Consider the following 24,535-nt stretch of genomic DNA (forward strand, 5'->3'; position numbering starts at 1 on the left):
TTTTTGATGGTCCAGTCTATTTGTGGAGGGCGGCAATACCAGGGGCAACTACCGATTGGATGAGTTTGGTGACTGAGGGGAGTGTTTGTTGTGTTAGCGTGGTGAAATCGGCGTTTGCACTTTGGATAAGGGCATCAGCCTAAATGTAAGGGAGGTGACACATTAACGCCCACTGCCAGTCCAAAACTCACGAAATCATACAAAAATCGAAAAAAGCCGGGGCGGGGTGTGGGAGCGTCCACTCCACGTCCAGACAAGTCTTTTCAGATCAGATAGCGGAGCTGAGAGTTTTGCTGCTATAAATCATTCCTCGGGGTTTTCTTCGGTAAGTGAGATAGTGTTTTTAGTTTAATTACTCCATTTCCTTCCATCTACTTGATCGTGTAGGCAAGAATTTTGATACAAAAAATTGAACAATGCATTACTGTTGCCACTTGGATTATTTACTTAAATTACTGTTGCCACTTGGAGGTGTTCCGTATGGTTGTGATGTATATATTCTCAATGTACCTGCACTTTTCTTGATCTCGAACGAATTATTTCACTTTTCATACAAATTGCCTCCCGCATAACGAGTGAGTCATTGGAACGGATTAAACTCGTTATGAGGGGTTCCACTGTAAAGTTCTAGGACATGTTGATATCAATTTGGTCAGTTTAAAATCAGAACAGTTCGCAACATGGCTGTTTACCGATACATGAAACAGGATAAAAAAGCTATAAATTTGATATATTTCTTTGTTGCCAACATACTGACATACGGGGTTTTTTATGTGTGAAGGTACGCAGGGGCCGGATTACTAAAACCGCACCAACTTGGTGCCCCATATGCTTGAGACGGATGCTACTTATCTGCCTCCATTTATCCACCAAAAAAGGCGAAAGAAGCAAAAGCATCCATGCAGGAGGTTAAAAAATCCCTCTAACCCCTCTATCTTCCACTCCCCCCCTTCCCACCCCGTGAATTTACGTTTGATGTAAGTAAGAGGCCGAAGCTCTTGATAAGAACCGCCGCTGAACGATGCATATATAATGCAATAATCTAGCTTAGGAAACTTTTCACTTGGCGAAGTTCCAGGATTAGAAGATAGCGAGCCACGCCAACCAGACGTTAGAGACGGGGAAGAGTGAATAGTGTGGGCTATATAGTGCGCGCACAGAAGGGAGTGGGAAAAGCAGATGAAAAAAGTGGAGAACCATAACGCCACGGAATGAACGGACCGGCGACCAGGGCGTGCATTAAACCAGGTAGTACCGAAGGCACCGCAGGTGTCAACCCAGCACGAGCCAGTCGGCGTGCTTCGGCACAAGCAACGCCTGCATTCCCAGCGCCAGGCCGTGGTTCGGGTACAATCTGGCAGGACTACTGCTGCTGCTGCCAGCCAGCATAGTGCGATAAAAGTTTACTACTTGCACGATAAGATAGGGAAAAACGCGCGATGACACACCGAGCTCGGTTTCGTACTGCAATCCAGCAGTGGTTCTGGGTCCCGCAAGTGGTCGGATGAGGGAGCTTGACGGGAAAAATCATTCCTCCCCCTCCCCCTCCCCTCTTTCGATCCGGTCATGAGTGGGAGTGAGTTGCCAGCTTGCCATGGCTCGTTCCTATTTTACAGCAGGGGACGGTTGCCCCTTGCCTCCGCCGATGCTCCTGCGCTGTGTTGTTTATTCTTGCATTTTTCATATCCTGGTGGCATTTTTGCTGATGCTTGTAAAGCGATGGAAAGCGGAGAGCTTAGTTAAAGCGGCAAAGTGGCTGTTCGCTGATGCTCCGAGAACAAAGCGTAGATTGTGCAAATGTGGCGATAGTGGTGGCTACCGGTTGTGCGATACTAAGCAGTGGTGCTCTGGTCGAAATGCACTTACGGAAGAAGATTAGTTGAAAGAGATAGAGAGAGAGAGAGAGATAGAGAGAGAGAGAGACAGAGAGAGACAGAGAGAGAGAGAGAGAGAGAGAGAGAGAGAGAGTAGAAAGAGAGGGAAGAGAGCATTATACAAAAAATGCAAAAGACAGCGCAAATAAATGCCGTGAAACGAAAAGTAATACGTGGTACGTTAATATTTTATTCAATAAAACGGATAGTCTCACTAAAAGGGTAGGGCGGCAAAGACAATGAGTAGGTGAGCACTAGAATGCACGACTCGCAACGGAAAGTTGTACCCATTTCGGACACTTGGCTACCAGTGTGGTTTGCTCTGGAGCACTTATGTACGGCCGGTGTGCCAGTGTCCGATGCATTAAAAAGCGTATGGCTATGCCGCACCGTTGTTTTACAATTATTATCATGCTTTCCAGCAGTAATTTTAGTAGATGGTAGATAGAATAGATGGTACCAAATTGGGAGTGGTGCTTCACGTGCAGAGATACCACACGTTGGATGCTGTGTGTTCTGCCTCATAGAGGTCAATAATATTGTGTTCGATTTGTGCAACTGTCATGCCATGTGGCTAGCTAATGATGTAACTTTATCAGTAATTGGACTAATTTGGGTGCTGATTTTGTGGCATTAAAAAGTCGGTTCAAATCATGTAAGCGGCTCGGTGGTCTAATGCAGCCGGGGTTGCATCTAAGCCAGATGTCTAATTACGAAACACCATTCCACTGGTGCAAGGTGCAATACCGATTACATGTTCTGATGTTAAAATCATAAGGGTTAGTTCTAAGCTGAATAGATATCGACTGTCATGTATAGACCGTTCTTTATGTACTAGTAGTATTTGTCAACTAGCATCCTATAGTTGACAAATACTACATCGCTAACAGTTCTTTCAATAACCAAATGTCATAGTACGACTGTCTGCGGCTATGAATGGTTGGACAAGCTTATCAAATATAAATTATTATAAACAATGTAGTAACAGTGAATGTTGAGACGTTATCAACATGACTCTTTCTTTCATCGAAATGAATTATTTAACAATAAAACAAGCCTTTTTTAAGTGCCCGGATTAATCAATTTAAATATCAGAAATATTTTAAAGTAAGGAAATAATTGAAAAATATCAGGAACTAAATTAGAGAGATTTTTTTGTTTTTTGTTTTTTTACCCTAGCGATAAGGGCCCCCAGAATGATGAACGTTGGGGCCCCGATGCTGGATATTTTTACCTATAACATTTATAAAATTCGGTAAATTTAAGTAAAAATAGCTTCTTTTTTTTATTCAGGAGGGACGGCTTTGCCGTATTGTTAAAAATAGCTTTTCATTCTCTCATAAAATTCATTGGAGTCCAAATTTAAGGTTGAATTTATGGTCTGAACGGTTGAACGGTAAAATCTAGAAGGAATACTTATATTTAAAACCGTTGAACTTGTTAGGGTATCTAGACAGCTATGGGGATACATGAGCGCTTAAGGCACAAATTCTTAATCATTACTTTGCTGAAGATACGATTCATATTATTAACATGTTCAAACATGCTCAGTAACTACGGAACAAAAATGTTCGAATTCGAACCAATTCGAAGCAGTAACTTCTATCTGAATAATGAACAACGGCATTGACACAATTAGGCCTTTAATGACAGATAAGGCAGTAAATTGCCACTACTTCTTCATTTCTGATAATTCTAAAAGTTAAAGTAATTCAAAAAATATGAAAAACAATAACGTTATCTTCAAAACTACTATGCTACATATGTTAGACCCTTCCACCAACTGTATTTGGCTGATTTAAACCGTAGAGCACTAAGCCTACACAGAAAACATTTTTTACTGAACTTCAGTAAAATTTTACTGATTTTTTTTAGCTGAAATTTCAGTAATTCTTTTCAGTTAAAAGAATGTTTACTGAATCATTCTGTAATGATTGTCCGGTGCTCACCAAAATGACAGCTCGTGTACTGAAATCGCAGCAAATCCATTCTCATATTACTGATTTTTCAGTAGTTAGTAGCGATTAAAAAATGACAAAATATTTATTTTAAATTGTGTTTTTATTGATGCACAAAGATTGCCAGTCCCTCAGTTCATATTCATACATGTTTTATGTTGTTTTATACAGTTTTTATACTGTATTTTGTCGCAACAAGTGTTGATGGTTCAATAAGCGCTCACAGACAACACGAAATTTTAGCAAGCACCGTGAATTGTAGCCAAAATTTTAAACACCAACACGGCTGCCAATTCTTTTAAATTAACTCCGCAAGCCGAAATATCCTCTGAATTTTTATCGCGGTGCCTGTAAGCGACTATCAAATCAACTTTTAACACATCACGAGCACGAGCACACGGCGTTGTTTTGTTTTGATGTTCTGACTGACAGGTCGAAAATGTGTATTACTGAAACGCATTCAGTAAATTATTTTACTAAAAAAAATCATGAATGACATTTATGCTGAAAATCAGTAAAATATTCTATTACTGAACCGTTTCAGTATTTTTTTTTACTGAAGCAGGATGAGAAAATTTGCTGTGTAGGTTATGTAATATGCAGATGACCACCCAAACTAATCAATGGACGTTTAATAACTGATACCAAATGGTATTAGAACCATATTGGTCAATATTGTCGTGCTACGAGGTAATTTTTCTATGAAATGAAAACTGTTCGATTGTTTTGGAGGGACATAGCTCAAGAGAGTACTCACCTTCATCTTTTATCTGCCTATGGGGCAACCTGGACAGTTCCCTATACCACTTATCGGAAAACTTTCTCCACACGTCTTTGAGGACACTCTTTATCTATGTCCCTGGGAAAAATCAGACCGGTATCTTTTAAAATCTTGGAACAACATTCATAAATGTGATAAAAAGTATGAAATTTATGCAGTCCCATAAAAGTCGGACAATCTTCATTTCATGGCAAAAAGACCACGTAGCACGTCATTTGATAATTTGAAATTTAACGTTAATTAGTTATTTAGCGCCGGATAAGTAAGTAGTTATTTAAACAGCTACATGTATGGTAAAAATAACTAAATTTTTTACTACAATCAAAGCATCGAAAGAACGCCCGGTTCCGGATTCCCGACGACCCTGAGCGAATTAAGGATTTAATGAAAGCTGTTCAACATTCCCAGATGTGTCCCATCTAAATTTTCTAGACCAACATGAAAAGCTCTATTCTATCAATTTTGTCACAAAAACTAAAGAAGAATTAATAAACATTAAGGTATGTCTTAAAAATATGACTGCTCACATGTTTTCGTGCGCCACGGCCAAAATTCCGGATAACTGACGAAAGGCAGATCGCAAGGTCATAGATATCAATCCGGTTGCAAGTAAGCTTTAATGATTACCTTTCAAAGTATGTTCATGGAAAGAAATGATCTCTCTTTTTATCTACAGGCAGCCGGAAAAATCCACTTTTTAATGCAAACGTTAGATAGCTAAAGATACTATGTTGAATGTACTATGGTTTGTGTTGTCAGGCGCAACAAAGAAACACTGTTAAGACTTCAAAATAAATTTCGAAGTCCGATTGTCTTTGCAAAGGCGGACCATTCGGATAACAAAGGAAATAATCAGACCACGCGACATGATACAGCATTACCATTTGGTTTGGGAGCTGAATTGCAAGAGACTTTATTTTCGCGATCTTATTTGTTATATCTAATAGTTGTAATTGTATGGGAGCTTATACGATACGTCTTGGTGGTTGCATGCGTTGAATGCTCAACGGCGGTAGATTCTATCTAAGAGATATCGTTGAGTCTGATCACCATGTTGATCACCAGTGAATTAAGTAACGAACCATTGACTTTATATGGCAAGAGTTTGAAAAACTTCACCTTCTTAAACTGGAATTTCTATACCGGGTGCACTTAGTGCAATGCTTGATTTCTTTCCTCAACGTCGAGCAACAATGTTGTTAAGCTTTTTCTTTCCTCTATTAAACACAATACACATCTTTTTGTGAAATTCGGGAATGCTCATGGTCCGGTTGTTCCAAGTTTTTCGTTTCATTTACACTTCGATGTTCTTCTTATTGCAGCAGTATGGGGAGAAAAATTGCAAAGGACATCGATTTGTAGTATTATTTTATTGCTAAACTGTTGAAAAAAGTCTATTACCAAAAGGGCGCAAGATGAGATCTCTCCGCAGCAGCAGGCACTACTTCGTACGTACGTTGTGACACAACGGGCACGCTTAATATCGTTTTGTGACCGTTTCGATATTGGCGGCTTCGAAACCTTCGAAAGAGTTTCCTCCATTCCGGAGGGTAAACGGTATGGTGCAGAGAACGACAAAAAAAAAAATCTCATCGATACCAAATGGCACCTACGGAAAATTTCATCCCGAGTTTGGAGCGCGAGGTTGCGAAACTTACCCCGCTTTGTTTCGCGCGCTGAACATTGCGTGTTTCGGTCACGCCACCGATTGGTCCCGGTTTTGTGAATGACGGCGAAATTAAATTCGTGAAAGCACCATTAAAATAAAATTAATTCGCAAGCAGCGTACCCGACCGCGCACTCGTCCACTTGGCCACACCAGAGGCCGGAATATTGGCGTTTCGGATTGGTGGTTCCCAGATAGCGCTTTTGTTGTGTGCTGCTTTGCCAATTGTCCGCACACTTTGGCTTCCGGTCGCGAAACCCGAATCCTAGGCCATTTTCCGGTTTCCTGTTCCGGTTTGCGACATCGAAAACGGGAAAGCACGGGTTACCAGCACTTTGGAATCGTTTGCATTTTGCTTCTTTTTTTTCGTTGCCATCCCTGGATTGATATTTTTCAAAATTCCAATACACTGCAATTCAACACTGCGGAGGGAGAGCACACTATAGGTGCGGAGGGTAATTTTAATTCAAACGACACCTGAGGTAACGGTCGTTTGCAAAACGTTCACACATGCGGATCGGTGGCGACCTTCATGTGGTCACCTCAACTTGCCGGACGAAAACGCCACGGGGTGCAAAAGTGTTTGGGCGCCGAGCTTTAAGGGATTATCGTGCCGTTCGTTTTGTCGGCTCAACATTCGACGGTGTGGGTTTTTTTCGTGGATTTGGTCGGTTTTGCCCGACCGTTTCGGAGTGCACCGTACCTCCTGTCTTCGATGGCCGGCCATACTCCCAACCACCTTTCACGCGATCACTGGAGCAGTGAAACATGAAGAAAAAGAGTACAAAAACAGGCATTAACACATTCAAGCCGTTGACTCCCTCCGTAATGGCGTTAACTACACGGGGCGGTGGGGGAATGGACTGGATGGAAAAATTGGTCGTTAAGACTGGGCGGTGGATTGGGAGGTCCGCCGACGTGGACCGGTATGCGGCGAGTGTAATGGGAAGGATTTAATGAATATTGTATTGATGTGGTAAATAATGGTGGAAATCGTAACATTTCACCGGATACAGATTTATCTCCTTTGATGCTAGGGTGCTTGGGGGTGTTTCGCGATGATAATAGGATTATACGCACAAGAATAATGCCCTTAATTAGCCAATCATATGCAGCGTCGGTTGGGTGCATCGGTTGATGCCGAGCCTGAGCCTCGTCCAGTGGTGGCCACCTACGTGGATTGTGAACTTTTCTGGCAAAGTTTAATCGTTGTTAATCACGTTTGATGATTGAAGTTGGTTTGCGGTTGTACCGGAAACATGACTATATTATCGTATTAAAAGAAATTGCTACGAATTCTTTCATAAAAGTTTATTACAAAACGAATCGTTTCATGGTCTGTTTCCGTCATTTGGGAAAATAAATAATTAATTAATAGTCACAATTACTTACTTACTTACTTATCCGGCACTACAACCGCTTTGCGGTCTTGGCCTGCCTCAGGAGTGTCCGAAACCGCTCACGGTCTCGCGCCTTCGTCTGCCAGTCCGTTATCCCGGCCTTAATGGCGGACGCCTCCACGCCATCTTGCCACCTCAATTTGGGCCTACCACGCCTCCTCTGTCCTTGTGGACGGCCTAAAAAGACTTTACGGGCTGGGTCGTCCGTTTCCATGCGTATAACATGGCCAGCCCACCGGAGCCTGGCGAGCTTTATACGCTGTACGACAGTGAGGTCGCCGTACATCTCGTATAGCTCGTCATTATAGCGGCTCCTCCATTGTCCTTCCACACATACGGGGCCAAGTATCCTTCTGAGCATCTTCCTCTCGAACGCGGCTAAGAGGGTTTCGTCAGATTTGGACAGTGTCCATGTCTCAGAGGCGTATGTGAGTACTGGTACTATATAGGTACTATACAGTCCCAGCTTCGTCCGTCGCGACAGGTTCTTTGAGGTGAACTGATTTTTCAGGCTGTAGAATGACCGGTTGGCAGCCAGCATCCTTGCGCGCAACTCAGCTTCCATGCTGTTGTCGTTGCTGACCTTTGACCCAAGATAGGTGAATTGTGGGACGACTTCAAAAGTGCGTTCACCTATCTGTACGTCACGCCTACGTAGATTCGGATTATTTATTGGTAGGTCCGCTGATGTTGCCACCATCAGTTTGGTCTTTGCCTCGTTTATCTGCAATCCGAGGCTCTCTGCCGCCTGCTCAATCCCTTGGTAGGCTTCTGCTACATAGGAGAGCCGCAGACCAATGATGTCTATATCATCAGCGTATGCCAGGATCTGGGTTGACTTATAGAAGATGGTTCCCGTAGTCTCCACCCTCGAGTCGCGGATGACCCTCTCTAGCGCCAAGTTGAATAGGAGACAGGCAAGCCCGTCCCCCTGGCGCAGACCTTTGGTGGTAGCAAAAGGTCCTGAGAGTTTTCCATCCACCCTCACCTGGCATGTGACGTTGGTCATAGTCATTCTAACTAGCCTTATCAGTTTGGCCGGGATTCCAAAAGAGCTCATAGCGTCGTACAGTTTTACCCTGGCTATGCTATCGTATGCGGCTTTGAAGTCTATGAAGAGATGGTATGTGTCGTTTTTGTATTCAGCCATCTTCTCCAAGATCTGCCGCATGGTGAAGATCTGATCAGTGGTTGATTTTCCGTTTCGGAATCCTCTTTGATAGTTTCCTACTATCTCTTCGACGTGCGGGACAAGGCGATCCTGAAGGATCAGGGAGAATATTTTATAGGCGGTATTCAACACCGTAATACCCCTGTAGTTGTTGCAGTCCAACCTGTCTCCCTTCTTGTATACGGGGTAGATGATGCCGAGATTCCAATCACAAGGCATCGATTCGCTATCCCACACCTCAGTAACAATTTGATGAATCTCGTTTTCTAGTCGTGCACCTCCATTCTTGACCAGTTCAGCTGCAATTCCGTCGGTTCCGGGTGCCTTGTTATTTTTCAGCCGACGGATAGCCTTTCGTGTTTCTTCTATGCTAGGTGGCAGTAGCATGACACTATCTGCTAGTGGCGCTTCTAGCTGTTCGTTTAACTGGTCGTTGAGTAATTCATCAAAGTACTGAGCCCACCGCGAGAGGACCTCTGGCTGGTTACTAACCAGATCTCCATCCTTGTTGCGACAGCAGGTTACCTTAGGTACCACGTTGTTTCGGTGACCTGCTATCGCTTGGTAAAACTTTCGTGTCGGTCCGTACGCCTCTCTGGTTTGCTCGAGTTCCCGCATGTTTTGCTCTTCCAAAGCATGCTTCTTGGAGCGGTGAACTCGTTTCTCTTCGCGTCTGAGCCGTGAATATTCCTCTGCGCATGCCCGCGTTCTATGCCGTTGCTGCATTGCTCGGTATGCAGTATTCTTACGTTCGGTCACTTGTCTGCATTCATCGTCGAACCAGCCAGATTTGGTGTTGCCACGACGTGGTGGGAGTATATTTCTTGCACAGTTTATTATTTTTGTTTTTAGAGCGTTCCACCTCTCGCTCGTAGTTTCATATCTGTTTTCTGGTAGTAGAGACTCGTCTAAAGCGGCTTTGAATTCCTGTTGGACAGTAATGTCCCTTAGAGAGTCCGTGTTGAGCCGAGGCTGCGTGTTTTCTCCGCCCCCATTGGTGCGGGGGCGGGCGATTCTACAACGTATCACTAAGCCAACCAAGTAGTGATCGGAATCGATATTGGCTCCTCGATAAGTTCTGACGTTTAACAGGCTCGACTGTCGTCGGCGGCTTATTAACACGTGGTCGATCTGGTTGAAGGATTCGCCATCCGGGTGCGCCCACGTCATTTTGTGGATGTCCCTCCGCGCAAATTTGGTACTTCCTACAACCAGATTGTTCGCTGCGGCGAACTGGACCAATCTACTACCATTATCGTTACTGTGCTCATGCAGACTGTGACAGCCAGTGTATTGGCGGTACATTGGCTCCCTACCGACTTTTGCGTTGAAGTCCCCCAGGATGATTTTGAGGTCATGCCTGGGGCACGCATCTCAATTAATCACAATTAATTTTATTTTCGTAATAGAATAGTAATTTCGTTATAGAATATTAGTTTTCGTAAAAGAATTACACTTTTAAGCTATACTTCGTATAGTTACTCTTAAAATTCTCCTCGGATGCATTTCGCTGCATCTCAATGATCTTTTAAGCTTGATTAATGATGATTTCATTTCGAATGATGGTGATATCATTTCAAAGATCGCTATCAAACATACTCATTGAATATTAACGCATTCATTGATTTCACGACACATGAACATTGTGGCTTTCAATAAATGCAACAGTTAATTAAACAAACATTGAATTTTGTTCATGTCAATTTCACTTCCAAAATTTTTATGTGTGGTACTTTTCTCGTTAAACGTACGTTATAAAAAAATTGAAATATTTTACAAAGAAACGAAGCATATTTTAGCTTTAATCGAGTGTCGAATAACAAGTTTTTTTAGTTCAATGATATATAACCCTTAAGCCGTATTAAGGTAATGACTGGTAGGATTAAATAATAAATTTGTAAAGCACTCCATTATAAACATGGCACGGACAAAACAGCTCCCTCATGATAAAAATAAGGTTCGTATAAACAAAGCAGCAAATGAAATTAAAATGTGTATGGATTAATCATTATAATGTGTACATTAATTGAATTATCCCCAAATGTTCAAACCCACATCAGTTAAATTGCAAATTATGTGATAAATTATCAGTATAAAATTGTTAAGCTCAAATAGCAATTTTGTGTCAAGTTCAATAACCACTTGCATATGATTTAGTTAAAAAAAATGCTTCTTCAAACCAAACAAACTTCCTAGGAAAACTCGTTACCCAGACCTTAAAAGTTAAACCACACAAATGCTCTACATTGCTCCCAATAGACCTTCCTCCCTTCCTCGTACGCCTCTGTTGGCCAACAGTTGAACCCAGCGCAAAGGAAATCGATCTAAAAGCGCAAAGAGTAAGGCGTTTCCTACAGTTGGCAGGGCACATCGGCATTCGGTGAGTGTAATTAATAAGTTTCGCTAGCCGGTACAGGCCTCATTCCGTATGCGAAGAAGTTCCGCTCAAGAAAACTATACATCACGCCAAAAAACACCACCACCAGCCACGGTCAACAAATCAAACCCGCAAGCCATGTCGCTTTTTCCGGGTGGGCCCGATGAATAATTAACTTTCCAATTTACGGTATTCCCCCGACGGACGGGGACACCGGATCCCATTTGGCTCGTTGTGATGCTGTTGAATGTTTTATCCTTTCCATTTGCTGTCGGCGTGCTAGCGATACTAGCAATACTCACAAGTAAACAGCATCAATCTTAATCACAGGTAATTAGGGAACATCAATTTTGCACTGAATTAATAGAGGTTTGTGGGCGTACTAGCGTCCAAACGAGCCATAAGGGAGGGCATGTGAAATGAGCGTTTCGGTCGTGTGCTTGCGCTTCGGCGGTGCAGCCAAGCCCGTCTCGGGGTATGTAGTACGTGCGGAGTTGATTAGCTGGTAGGCAGGGAAGGCGCGTAAGACACAAGTGGTCGCTGTTTGCAGCAAAGTACTCTGCAGCCACAGTTTGGCCACCATCCGGACGGTTGATAATAAAATATGTAGTTTATGTATCAATATTCAAAATCGTATTAGGATAAATGCCAATTTTGAATGAGTTAGTTTGAACTGGGATGGCAGCAGAATGGTGGAATTTGAAATAAATATGACATACGCTCGGTACTTCAAACTCTGTGATCTATTTATGTGGGTTTTTATTTTTGGTGTTGATTTTAGAGTTCAATGATTGTATCCAAACGTATTTTCAATTCGCAATTACCGGGGATGCCAGTTCTGCATCTGTGGGGAACATCGGGAATTAAACCCGTTTAGCCCCTATAGGACACGGTTCGTCTAGTAACATTAATAGCTTATGATCAATAATTTCTTTCGCAGTCCATGTTTTCACTACAACATGTTTTGCGCAACTGTCCCTCAGCTTGATAAATGTTAGCGACAAAGTCAATTTTGCACAGTAGGCTATGTAAACTAGTACTGTTTTGGTTGATGAAGTAGAGGGACGGAAAATTATGAGTCAGTCTAAATTATTGAGTATTTAAAAAAAACAGTAAAACCAAAAAAAGAAAACATTTCAAGAAAATGAGAGAAATAGTAGTATTTCACCTGGGCCAGTGTGGCAATCGAGTGGCGGAAAATTTCTGGGAATACATTTGCGACGAACACTGCTTAAATACGGAAGGTCAGTTTGAAGGGCAGCACTATCTACCATTGCAGCGTATCAACGTGTACTTTGATGAGTCACCGTGCTGCAACTTCGTCCCACGGTCGATCTTTGCCGATCTGGAACCGAGCACCTTAAATTATTTGCGCTGCAGTCGCTATGGCTCCTTGTTTTCCCCGGAAAGCTTCATCTCCGGGAAAACGAGCGCGGGCAACAATTGGGCCCGTGGTTATCACACTGAAGGGGCTGAACTGCTGGACCAGATTGAGGACTGCACCCGCCGAATGGTGGAAGGGTGTGATTGTCTGCAAGGTTTCCAACTGGTGCATTCGATCGGTGGCGGTACCGGCTCTGGACTGGGAACGCTACTGCTGGAAAACTTGAAGGATCACTTTCCGGGGAAGATCACGAACACGTTCAGCGTTATTCCTTCGCCGAAAGTATCGGAGGTCGTGGTGGAACCGTACAATTCTGTATTTGCACTCAGCTCGATGATACGTTCGAGCGATGAAACGTTTTGCTTGGATAATGAGGCGCTGTACGATATCTGTGTAAACACGTTGCGTCTGCCGGTGCCGGATCTGGACGACTTGAATCATCTGATTGCATCGGCTATGGCCGGTATCACCTGTAGCTTTCGATATCCGGGCCAGCTCAACTCCGACCTGCGGAAGCTGCTGACAAACATGGTACCCTATCGAAGGTTACATTTCTTCGTGCCCGGTCTTGCTCCGCTTTGTGCTCGCGACTCCGAATGCTACCGACAGACGACGGTGCCGGAGCTGGTGTACCAGCTGTTCAGTACTAACAATCTGATGGCAGCGTGCGACCCTCAGCTTGGGACGTTTCTAACCGCAGCAGCCATCTTTCGGGGCCGATTGTCAACTCGCACGGTGGAGGAGCATATGGGCAGTGTGCGTTTGAAGAACGAACTCTCGTTCAGCAACTTCATACCAAACAATGTCAAGTCGGCCATTTGTGATGTGCCTCCTCGTGGCATGAAAATGGCCGCCACTTTTATTGCCAACACGACGTCCATCACTCAACTGTTCCGACGCATAACGGGCCAGTTTGGGACGATGTTTCGACAGCGCGCCTTTCTGCACTGGTACACCGGTGAGGGTATGGATGAGGCTGAGTTTACCGAGATGGAGAAAGGACTGGCTGACCTGGTGGAGGAGTACGACAGCTACAAAGAGGAAGGCAGGGCCAAGGATGATGTTCAAGATGATGATGAAGAATAGAGAGGGGGTTAGCCTCCCCTTCTGCCTTCAAGTAATTAGGAAACTATTACTACAATAAATATCATGCAACTACAAAAGCAATTCTAATAGCACGTTGACAAGTATTAGTATAATTTGAACGGAGTCGTCTACAATTTACTTGTTGTAGTTGAAAAAAAAACAAGAGGCCATTTAGCTCCTTGCTTTCGCATAATTTGGCAACATATCTTCGTAAAGCTTCGGCTGATGGGTCACCCGAGACCACCGTTACCGAAATCAAACACTAACGGCCTTTCTTCTAACGGGGTGATTTCGAATGTGCAATTTATTATCATTTCGTGTCAATGTCCCTTTTGTTCCTCTACCCGCTGTGGGAGATCAGAACGGGTCACTACCCGTGACACATCGCATTGCACTACTGACCAGTAGCTAGAGCTACAACACGCAACGGGCCGCCCGGTGGAATGAAGAAACAACGACCGACCAAGATATAATAATTCTGTGCCGAGTCAGCGATGAATATCCGACATCATTTATAACAGAGCGCCTTATAACGAAGTCAAACGAGACTGTGCGAAGCTTACCAATGGGCAGTTGGGGGATAGTATGACGAATGGCTTTTAATTACACATATTGACCGATCCGGTTCAGTGCACACGGAACGATGGAATAGGTTAGTGAAATTGAGTGTACTTTTCCTTTTTCGCATCCGATATGGTTGTGGTGGCGTTGTTGGTGGTTTATGAAATATGAGGTTGCATTTAGGGGAAATTAATCTTTCGGTGGTAGGGAACGGATGCCACCCACTTGGCATGCGGTTGTGTGTGTGGGGGACGGCTTCTAGGACGTGTTGACAATTATGTTGAGAAAAATGCTTAACCTCTATTGGACTGCAAGAGAGCCCTCAAAACAGAGCAATATTAAAACCCCATTTTTCTAACTAATTCTCTCTCTCTCTCCCTCGCTATTGTGCTATGGGCGCTTCTTCTTGGTAATATTTCACGGAGCGCTGAATGTCGTCTAGTGGCTTATGCAATACTTGAGATGAACGAGAATTTAATATTTGCTGCAATAATGCCCATTCTGCTTATTTTGCAAGCTACGTCTGGTGGTCTGACTGTTTTTGTTTTGGTTTTGGTGAGTTATGCGAGAATTTACTGATAAAAGTGAATTCAATAAAAAAATATTTAAGGGTTATATGTTTTATGTGTTTTTCCAAAAACAATGTGTGTTCCATTTCATATGTGATTCCAAATCTGTATTTTTATAAAACTAGTTTTAAAGCAAAATTATGTATCACCTACAACCTATAACGTAAAAAAAATGAATGATTCATGTGGACCATCAACCGGTTCTTTATATACCACAAATTGAGTGGTAGGCAATCTTGTGACGCTTCAGAAAATGAAATCATAAATCCGATTAATTTTTATTGGAAAACTTAAATATGATTACTGAAGTTATAATTAACCAGTGCAGAAAAAAACGTAAAATTTCAACCGTACATGCAAATTGATGGTTCGTACCGAAAAACCGATAAGATTGGATGGGCTTTTTTTCCTCATCTTGGTTCATGTTCCACGTTCACGAGGACACTAGATTACGCAAGGTGTGTGCTTTATTACGGGACAGGTTTTTATGAAATTAACTGTACCCTGCGCTTTTATGGTAAATGAATATTCACCAAAACACGTTCCGCAAGCAGAGCGCTAGCAGGAAGCTTGTAAAAATGGGAAGTTGGGTCCGTTCTTAATTGGCAAGGTTGGTGATGTTGGGTGTTTTTCACATTGAATTACAAAATATGTACCTAGCGACGCAGGGACGGGGTGCATATATCGTGATAGAGGTTCGATTTTTGTTCAGGATTTAATGAAATGTCGGCCGTAGACATTCATTTACACAAACATGAAGTGTAAACAATTTGAACACAACAATGTATAGTTAGATAGTAAACTACTAACATTTATACCAATTTATAACATTTTTTGTTATTTTATAATTGTGCAAGTGTTCTTGATACTCATTTATGTCATTTATTTTTTTTGCTTTGATACGTTTGAATATTGGTTGGTAAAATTTTTACAATGGATATTTTGAATTAAAGTTTTTGAAAAAAGTACAGAGTCTCTAAAAATCATAACTTTGTTGTTTTTATTTACTTCGTTGCTATGTTTAATTCGTAATGGTTAGTTAGTTAGGTTAGTTGATTACATATTTAATTACCATTTTTATGTACAATAGTTCGAAGCTTTACGCATTATTGGGTACGAAACTATGTTCTCTTCTCATTGAATTCCAATCTTAATAGCAATCTTGGCTTATGGAACTAATTAGATGTCTAGGAAGGGCAAAATTTAGCAGTAATTTGATTAGGAGAAAACAATTATTTTTAATTTAGACCTTCTTGTTAGAATACTTACTTACTTACTTATCCGGCGCTACAACCGCTTTGCGGTCTTGACCTGCCTCAGGAGTGTCCGAAACCGCTCACGGTCTCGCGCCTTCGTCTGCCAGTCCGTTATCTCGGCCTTAATGGCGGACACCTCCACACTATCTTGCCACCTCAATTTGGGCCCACCACGCCTCCTCTGTCCTTGTGGACGGCCTAAAAAGACTTTACGGGCTGGGTCGTCCGTTTCCATACGTACAACATGGCCAGCTCACCGGAGCCTGCAGAGCTTGATACGCTGTACGACAGTGAGGTCGCCGTACATCTCGTATATCTCGTCGTTATAGCGATTCCTCCATTGTCCTTCCACACATACGGGGCCAAGTATCCTTCTGAGCATCTTCCTCTCGACCGCGGCCAAGAGGGTCTCGTCAGATTTGGACAGTGTCCATGTCTCAGAGGCGTATGTGAGTACTGGTACTATATAAGTACTATATAGTCCCAGCTTCGTCCGTCGCGACAGGCTTGGCAGAAGACACGACTTAAATTAATTTCACTGCTTATAATACTTTATACAGACGTTATCATAAAAAAACACAATAACTGTAATATTAATCTATCTTTTTAAGAATTCAATTCTCTTTTGCAGCGGGTTTCAACCTTTTTGCAGCATTTCCCACCATACAGAATGGATTTAGGATTTCATTCCCACTAACAAGTTCATGAGCGAAGGGAAAGCGTGGCATCTCATGGTATCAAGCGAAATTTTGATGAAAAATTTCCTCCTTTTGGGGAATTATGCACCGGTTTAAAACCGCTTTGTTAGTGTTTGTATTGGGCTAGTTGTGCACTTTGTATTGTAGTTTAATTTCAATCTGGCTAATATTTTTAGAGTTTTGGATATGTTAGATTCGGAGTATAATGCAGCTGTGTTGTACCGCTAGGTAGTTCCTGGTCCAGTACAAGGAAGCTTTCGAAATCAGCTATATCTGGTGCAGATGATATGTTCAGAATTGCTTCCATTTAAATGAATATTTCATTTTGTACAATATTTACACTATTTTTAAATGCAGTGTTTAGAGTTTTAACAATTGTTTTTGGAGTTTTCGCTGAGGACGAAAGCGTAAAATCGTCTGCATAAAAGTATTGCTCACAGTTTTTCAGGTATGGAATATCTTTAGTATATAGATTAAATATTTAAGGTGACAGAAAGCCCCCTTGAGGAACACCTGTCTATGACCTATATAGGCTTGATGTACTATTCAAAATATGTACTTTGTTATGGCGATTAAAAATGAATAAATTTACTATATTGATTAAGCATAAGGGAATCTTTTGTGTATGATATTGTTTATTAATCTATGTAGTTGGTGTGTAGTAGAAAGCGAGGAACACAAATCAAATTGAATATTCGGATTTATTTTATTATTGTTGGATGCTTGTCGACTTTCTTAAATTTTATCATTCGTGATAAAAAAAACTAGTTTGATGGCGTAATTCAAAACGAAATTTTCATTTAAATAGGGTCGTTTTGCATGTGTGTAAATCAGTAGATTTGGTGGGATTTTTTTAAATTATTTGTCAATTTAGTGTAAGAAGTTTATATTAAACTTGTTTTTACTTTTATAAGAAAAGGAACATTTTAAAATTGACAAATATAGAATTGAAAATTATATTATACTACCTTTGGTACTCATGTTGGTTTTAAAATAACTAATGATATTAAGAACTTGGTCGAGACTTGGAAGAACTGTTATAAAAAAGGAAACTGCGAAACAAACATTTCAAGGCAATTGTTTCTCAAAAATATGGCTTATTCCAGTAAAAGAATTCAACATAACAGTAAAATCCTCTTTTCATGTCTTGTAGAAAATCTGATTCATTTATATTGTTCTGGAATAGAAGTTCTACCATTTAAAACTTTAGCAATGTCCTGGATAGAATTTCGATACGGTTATGAAAAGAGGAAGTTTTTTAGATATATTTTAGTGTCAGCATCAATCATATTGTTTAAACAATAAATGTCATTGTATTTGCTCAGCTATTATTTGTTAAAACTATTTACATTTACAATCTAACTAGAAACATTTTTGAATTTCCGATTTTTGTACTAGCACGATCTATGAAACATTTGCCTCTGATTCGCTTAAGGAAAAATAAGGAAAAATTAAGGGAAAATAGATGAAATAGTATACTCGGTATTATTTTTAAATACAATAATGCTCTCGTGATGTGATAGGTAGGTCAAAGATTTGGTTTTAACTACGAATGTTTTGAGGGAGCTGAAATATACGAGCATTGGGGCCCTTCACGATTCTAGTCAGTTTTTTGTATGGAGTTTGACAGTTGGAGGCTGAAATCATGTAAACACTCCATACAAAACCACACATAAAACTAGCCTGCAATTTTCAGTCTAGATTATTTTAGCCTCAAAGCTAGAATTAGATTCGAGTACCTGCTCGAAAACATGGTGTTGTTCACATTTATACCAAGGTGCATTAAAGTTCAGAAGCAGAAGCGATAAAAATAAGCCTTCTAAATTCATACACCTTGGGATAATCCCACCTGCATACTATACCCACTTTGTTAGCTGCTCGGAAACTGCAATACAATGCAAACAGCTGACAGGCTGAAATTTCAGCCTACAAACTTATAACGGTAAGGGGCCCATTATTATAAATCATTATAATCATTATAATTATCAAAATCAAAATTTAATATACAGTCAACTCTCTCTTATTTGAGAGGCGATGGGACTGTCGAATAAGAGGGGTTTTCAAATTACAGAGGCTGAAAGTGAATGAAAGGTCCATACAAACTAGAAAGAAACAGAACATTTAGTATGCAGCCTTAACTGTTGCTATAGGAAAATGCGAACAGAATCGCCAATTTGAGCATACATCTTTCAATAACCATGGCAACACCATACACAAATAAGAGGGATACAGATTTCAGAGGTTTTCCAAATTAGAGGGACAAAAATGTACTGAAAATCAAGGGACTGTGAAAAATGTTCAAATAAGAGAGGTTTCTCAAATTGGAGAGGTGTCAAATAAGAGAGGGTTCACTGTATAATGAAGTTTTTATTCAGAAAAATCAATCTAACTAATCCTAACATAACCTAAATACCAACTTATAACTATTTGAAAAATTAGCTTCAAAAGTTGTCCCCATACTTCAAATCAAAATGCATGAAACTCTAGCACCATCTCTATAATGCATAGCTTGCTAATTTGATACAGACGAGAAACTGCTAAACCTCTCTTTTGTTTTTCTCTTCAAATTCCAACGCGCAATGTTTTATCCACTTCTAACGTCTTTTGTTTTGGTTTTGAAAACCTATAAAATAACTTTCTTGGAATTTTGTCCAATTGTTCTTATAAAATCTTGCCTCCCACTTCCTTCGCAATTTGTATTTGGAAAAGTTGTTTAAATCTAAGCATCTGCGAGCAGAGCTCATTTTGACAGAAGTGATCGCCTCAATTGCAATTGATAGTACTTTCGTGTGGGACACTTTTGTAACGCAAGTACCACGTCGGTTTGTCGGTTCAATGCCAATTTAGGAGAAATACTTCTAGACTTGTGGTCTTTTCGCTTCAATGTAATTCATAATGCTAAGCCCTAGTTATTTTATAGAAGTGGCCTTGTAGATTTTTATGTGATTTTATATGTATAAGTAATAGTTTATAAATAGTAGAGGAACTTACGTAGTACTACATCTTAGGAGCTGATGTGTTATATTTATTTTTAAACAACCAAATTTTGACCGGAAAATACTTTTATTGGTTCCAAGTTAGAAGGAGAAGGGCTGCTTAAGGAACGTGTATTGTTACATATTTATTATGTTATCGCTTGCTTCCTGCCGGTACGCATACGATGGTTAAATATTCCTGTTATTGGTAAAACGATCAGACACTTTTAGGATAATGCAATATAAGTATCACTTTGTATAGATTTGATGCTTGAATACGTTTACTTGTGTCTACAGAAGGGTTCAATTTATTTATTTATTCCATTATTACGGCACATTTATAGTATTTTTCCAAAAAAGGTTGAGTATTTGTACAAACAATATTTTATGAAATCAAATAAACTTCGAAACCATCGTATCCATATCATGTTCAAGATATGAAAATATTTATAATCAATCAAAATCAAATTGAATCAAAATAATGTTCCTTCCGGCCTTGCTGTCGTCTGCCGTATGAGTCCCTGAGTAAATGTAAAACTCCTTCAGCCCACGTTCTACGGACGTCGTTTGATCTGAGTTTAATGTGAACAGAAGAAAAAAGCTTGTTTGAAGGTTAATATCCTTTTGCAGAATGAATCGTCACAAACACGACCATATCGCGCAGATGAAGTGTTTTCTTTGAATATACCTTTTCGTGAAACGAGCTTTATAACCAAAATGCTACCCACAAGCTGCCGGGCGTTACAATGGTTAAACTCATTCTGCTAAATTGACTTCAAAGCTCAACCAATGGATCGCGCAAAGTGGAACGTAATCATCAGCGATTTAATCCCATAACATGTTTCCAACAACGTTTGCCGCGGGTGCATTGAGTCGCAGGTATGAATGGATGATGTTGGTTTGATTGTAGGGCCGCGGTGAAGCCGGTAGATGAAACATTCCGTTTTCATTCAATTAGTGTTTACCGCTCGTCAATAGCCGTTGCGCCTTTTACATACACTACGAAAACGTGCGGTGACATCGGTTTCACGGTAGGTTGGTTCGCAATGTTTGTTCTACAGTCATGTTACCGGGGGTTCGCCAAACGCAGTACCGTTTGTGTTTTGTGTGGTTAAGGAGAGGAAGCAGCGTATCAATTGGCTTGCAAATGATGGTTTGACGAAACTCGGTACGTGCAATGTGCTAATAAAAAGCATTGGTATCAAACTGTGTTTCTTTTTCTATAGGCACATATGACAATCACAATTTCATGGTGAAGCACGTATCAGATATTGTGTTCAATATAACTTAATCTGGCAGTTATGTAAAATGCATTGAAAACATGAATGTAAATTGTAGACTGTATCATTCAAAGCATGTGAATAACAGTGCTTCATTCAAAAATAATTATCTGTTAACTGTGTTCGTTGAGGTCTGTAATACTGATGTACCCTCTAGATTTAAAAAATGATGCGGTTTTTTGTCTGTTTTGTCGCAGAGAAATTTTTAACGGTAGTTTTTTATGCACGATTAATTACAAACTTTGATGGAATCATTGACACCATAAGAAACATTTTAATCACTTGTTGGATGCATTTATCCGTATAGCCATATGCAATTGCTATTTATTAAATCCACTGTTTTTGGTCTAGGTTTGCCTTTTCCAATTCTATAAAAGTACGAAGGGCTCATTCCGTACTTTTCAATTACATTTTTTTATCTACATTTGCAATAAAACTATGTGCACATAAAGCTAGCTCATTTTAACACATTTCTTTTAGAGAAATTATGTGGAAAAGTAGTTTATACTGTTTTATAAAAAAAAATGCGTTAGCCTGGACCGTATTACGTACGTTAATTTAATTAATAATTTAGAGCAATATACGGTTTTTAGGCACATAGGATTAGCGGCGAATCTAACACAGATTTATGGGCCCCGTAGATCGGTAGTCCATAGTATGCACTATCTATGTAAAAATGGACAGAGTGCTAGCGCCAAGGGACTCCAAGGGGAAGGATGGATGTTGGGGTCCCGAGGCTGGCGAATCATTAGCACCCCCTTCCGGCCCACCCCGGCCTGCAACAATTGTAGTAGGGCTTGTGACCGATGATCGTTGGGGCCCCATGGCCGTCAATTCAGGAGCAACCTCCTCCCCCATCTCAAATTAAGGTAGACTTACTCCCAACAGCAAGCTAAATGTCAGTACCACCTCTCCAACCCCACTCGCTCATTTCAAGAGAGCCTAAACTCGTCTTACCGCCTAGGCCCTCCAATACCCTACATCACCACTGTGTAGGATCATGGACACATTTTCTTTACACATTTGCATCATAAGTCCTAACGCCATAAAACTTGTCTTTACATTCTAGCAAGACCTCGTATGCAGGATGTGCGCGTCAACGAGATATTAGAGATTACATAATTATCGGGTGACGTGTTCTAGTGAAGGATATAGTCTGGCATTTAACTGGACACAGCTTTCATCGTTTTCGGATACACCAATCTTCGAATAGGTCGAGCATTTCTTACAGGCGCTGACAGTTGCTTGTGTTTTGGTCGCAGTAACAATCTTTAAATCATAGGCATAGGCAAGATATGACCCCACGGGCAGAATGCTTGGTCCAAGGAATGGTCAAAGTTTGCTCCCCTGCGGAACCCCAGACATGCTAGTCAACGTGTATGATCGTTGTGAAACAATTCCCACTTGGTAGGTATGGTTCGAAAGATAGGACTCCACCCAGGATGAAAACCAATCAAGTTTTTTAGTGTTACCAATTTTAGTTTTAACCAACCAATTAGTTTTAGTTTTTTAGTAGTATTTTGTGGGAGATGCAGTCAAAGGCAGATTGGAAGTCAATGTATATTGCGTCATCCTGAGCTCCGTGATCCATATTCCGTAGGATAATAATAGCTTACTAATTCCACGAGGTTTGTTGCCGAAGAACGTCGTTTCGTGAAACCGTGCGGACATGAGGTAATATAACTTGACACGGAATTAAGTTGGGGTGAATAAATGACTTGCTCAAATATTGTTTGCCCAAGCGCAAAGTGACACAATTCCTCCCACAATTAGATGACATAATTGTAAAATTGTTATATTTTTGCACAAAAAGCAAATAAAATTATAATGGCTGCTGGTTTAGTTGCCAAAGGTGAGCAAACAAAATTATTATAATAAAATAGCACATTTTGATATGATGCCGAAATAACAAAGACAAAAATATAAAGTAGGCGACCAACTGTTCAGAAGGTAAATTGCATTATCCGGTTTAAAGGGTGGTGCTGACGACGACAGTCACATTGTACGTACTTTTGCCCTGCTATTAGTGCTTCCTGCGAGTGCGCCACCCATCCACCCAATGACACGACAAAAGGATGATAAACTGGAATAAAAAATAATCTACCAGCATGGGCCCACGATTAGCAACAGCAGCGGAAGTGAGTTAGCTACGACAAATGGTACCGCTCAGCTACATAGGGGTGATGGGAAGAATGCACAGAAGCTAGCAGGGACAGGAAGAAAAACAAACTAACCGCAAGTCAGCATGTCGAGTCGCAATTGCAGTTTTGTGCTTTAGTTCGCCTAGGTTTACTTACGATGTTCACACATTTATAATGCATTATCACTACAGCGAGTCATGAAATATTTATAATCTCATTATTTTTGTACGGCACGGTAGCATAGCGGCAAATGGTGGGCATTTTAAGCTGTCGGTCGCATGCATGGGACCGTATGCTGGTAACAAGAAGTGGCCCACCAAAACTGGAAACATTTTAGCGAGTTGAGCTGGCTTGAGGTGGTTGTTTGATTGCATGTGCATTCCGCAAAGCTAGTGTGTGCATTTAGACATGGATATGTTATTTAGATGTCTTTTACAGGTTTATAAAATGGATTTTTTTCGTTAGTTTGAATGTTAATTTGTTTTTCATAATTTTGTGATTATTGTCATGTAATTGGTCAGTTTGAACGTTGTATTGTCTATATGGCTTATCGGAAAGATAATTATTTAAAAAATATCTTCTTTACCTTGTCGTTTCTTCCGCTAACACGTACTCACACACTCAAAGGTGCTCAAAAATAATGATTTTCCACACGTAAAGGGTTGCTAATGGCACTCCAAACAAATTCAAACAATTGAGCATAATTCACGGAAACGACATATCGATAAAAACACGAGTACTCTCGAAAGCAAGCAAAAGTTTATGCAACGAGTGAGGCTGTGGTTTCGGCTGCTGCACGATTGCAGTGCAAGCTATTTGGAAAGTTTAACGGGTTTGATATTTGGTTCGTTTGAGCGGTGGCTCTCCATCAGAGGGACGCTTGCGTATCGCGCAAGAGGACAGAAAGTTTGTTTGGCGCGTTGCTTTTCCGCTTAGAAAGCAGGTAAATTGAGTTTTCAAAAGTAGGATTTCTTAAGTTTGTGGCGAACGCTGCGAACCGGCACTACATCGGGCACGAAGAAGCCAACCAAAGGACAAACTTCGCAAGCGGAAGTAATCCGCGAGCAATTGCATACCAAATCATTAGTACGTTTCTTTCAATGGTTTCTAATGCAACATGAAACGACTTGCGGGAGTTTCTTTAGCCGTGCGGGGAAGTGAAAAACTTTTGCGGTTCAAATTGCCTAAAGTCTCCCGCGAGCCGATTGACATTAGATAAATGTGCAGCAACCGGGGACAAGCATGAAACTAGCACAATGGATATGCCAAGATAAGTGTGGTGAGTGATAAAAACAGAACACAGAACTCTTCCGTTGAATATCCAGCATCTGTTGGGTGTACATTATGAATTGGTTAAC

The 24,535-nt window shown here is 40.9% G+C and overlaps 1 protein-coding gene across 1 annotated transcript; it reads left to right on the forward strand.

Moving 5' to 3' along the window:
* Nucleotides 1–12,235: 12,235 nt before the first annotated feature.
* On the forward strand, nt 12,236–13,778 carry LOC121594348 (tubulin beta chain-like). The gene has a single exon (XM_041917512.1). The coding sequence runs from the start codon at nt 12,372–12,374 to the stop codon at nt 13,695–13,697; it is 1,326 nt and encodes a 441-aa protein (XP_041773446.1). The 5' UTR covers nt 12,236–12,371; the 3' UTR covers nt 13,698–13,778.
* Nucleotides 13,779–24,535: the final 10,757 nt, after the last annotated feature.

Source organism: Anopheles merus, chromosome 2L (assembly GCF_017562075.2).
Source record: "Anopheles merus strain MAF chromosome 2L, AmerM5.1, whole genome shotgun sequence".
NCBI classification, from domain to species: Eukaryota; Metazoa; Arthropoda; class Insecta; order Diptera; family Culicidae; genus Anopheles; species Anopheles merus.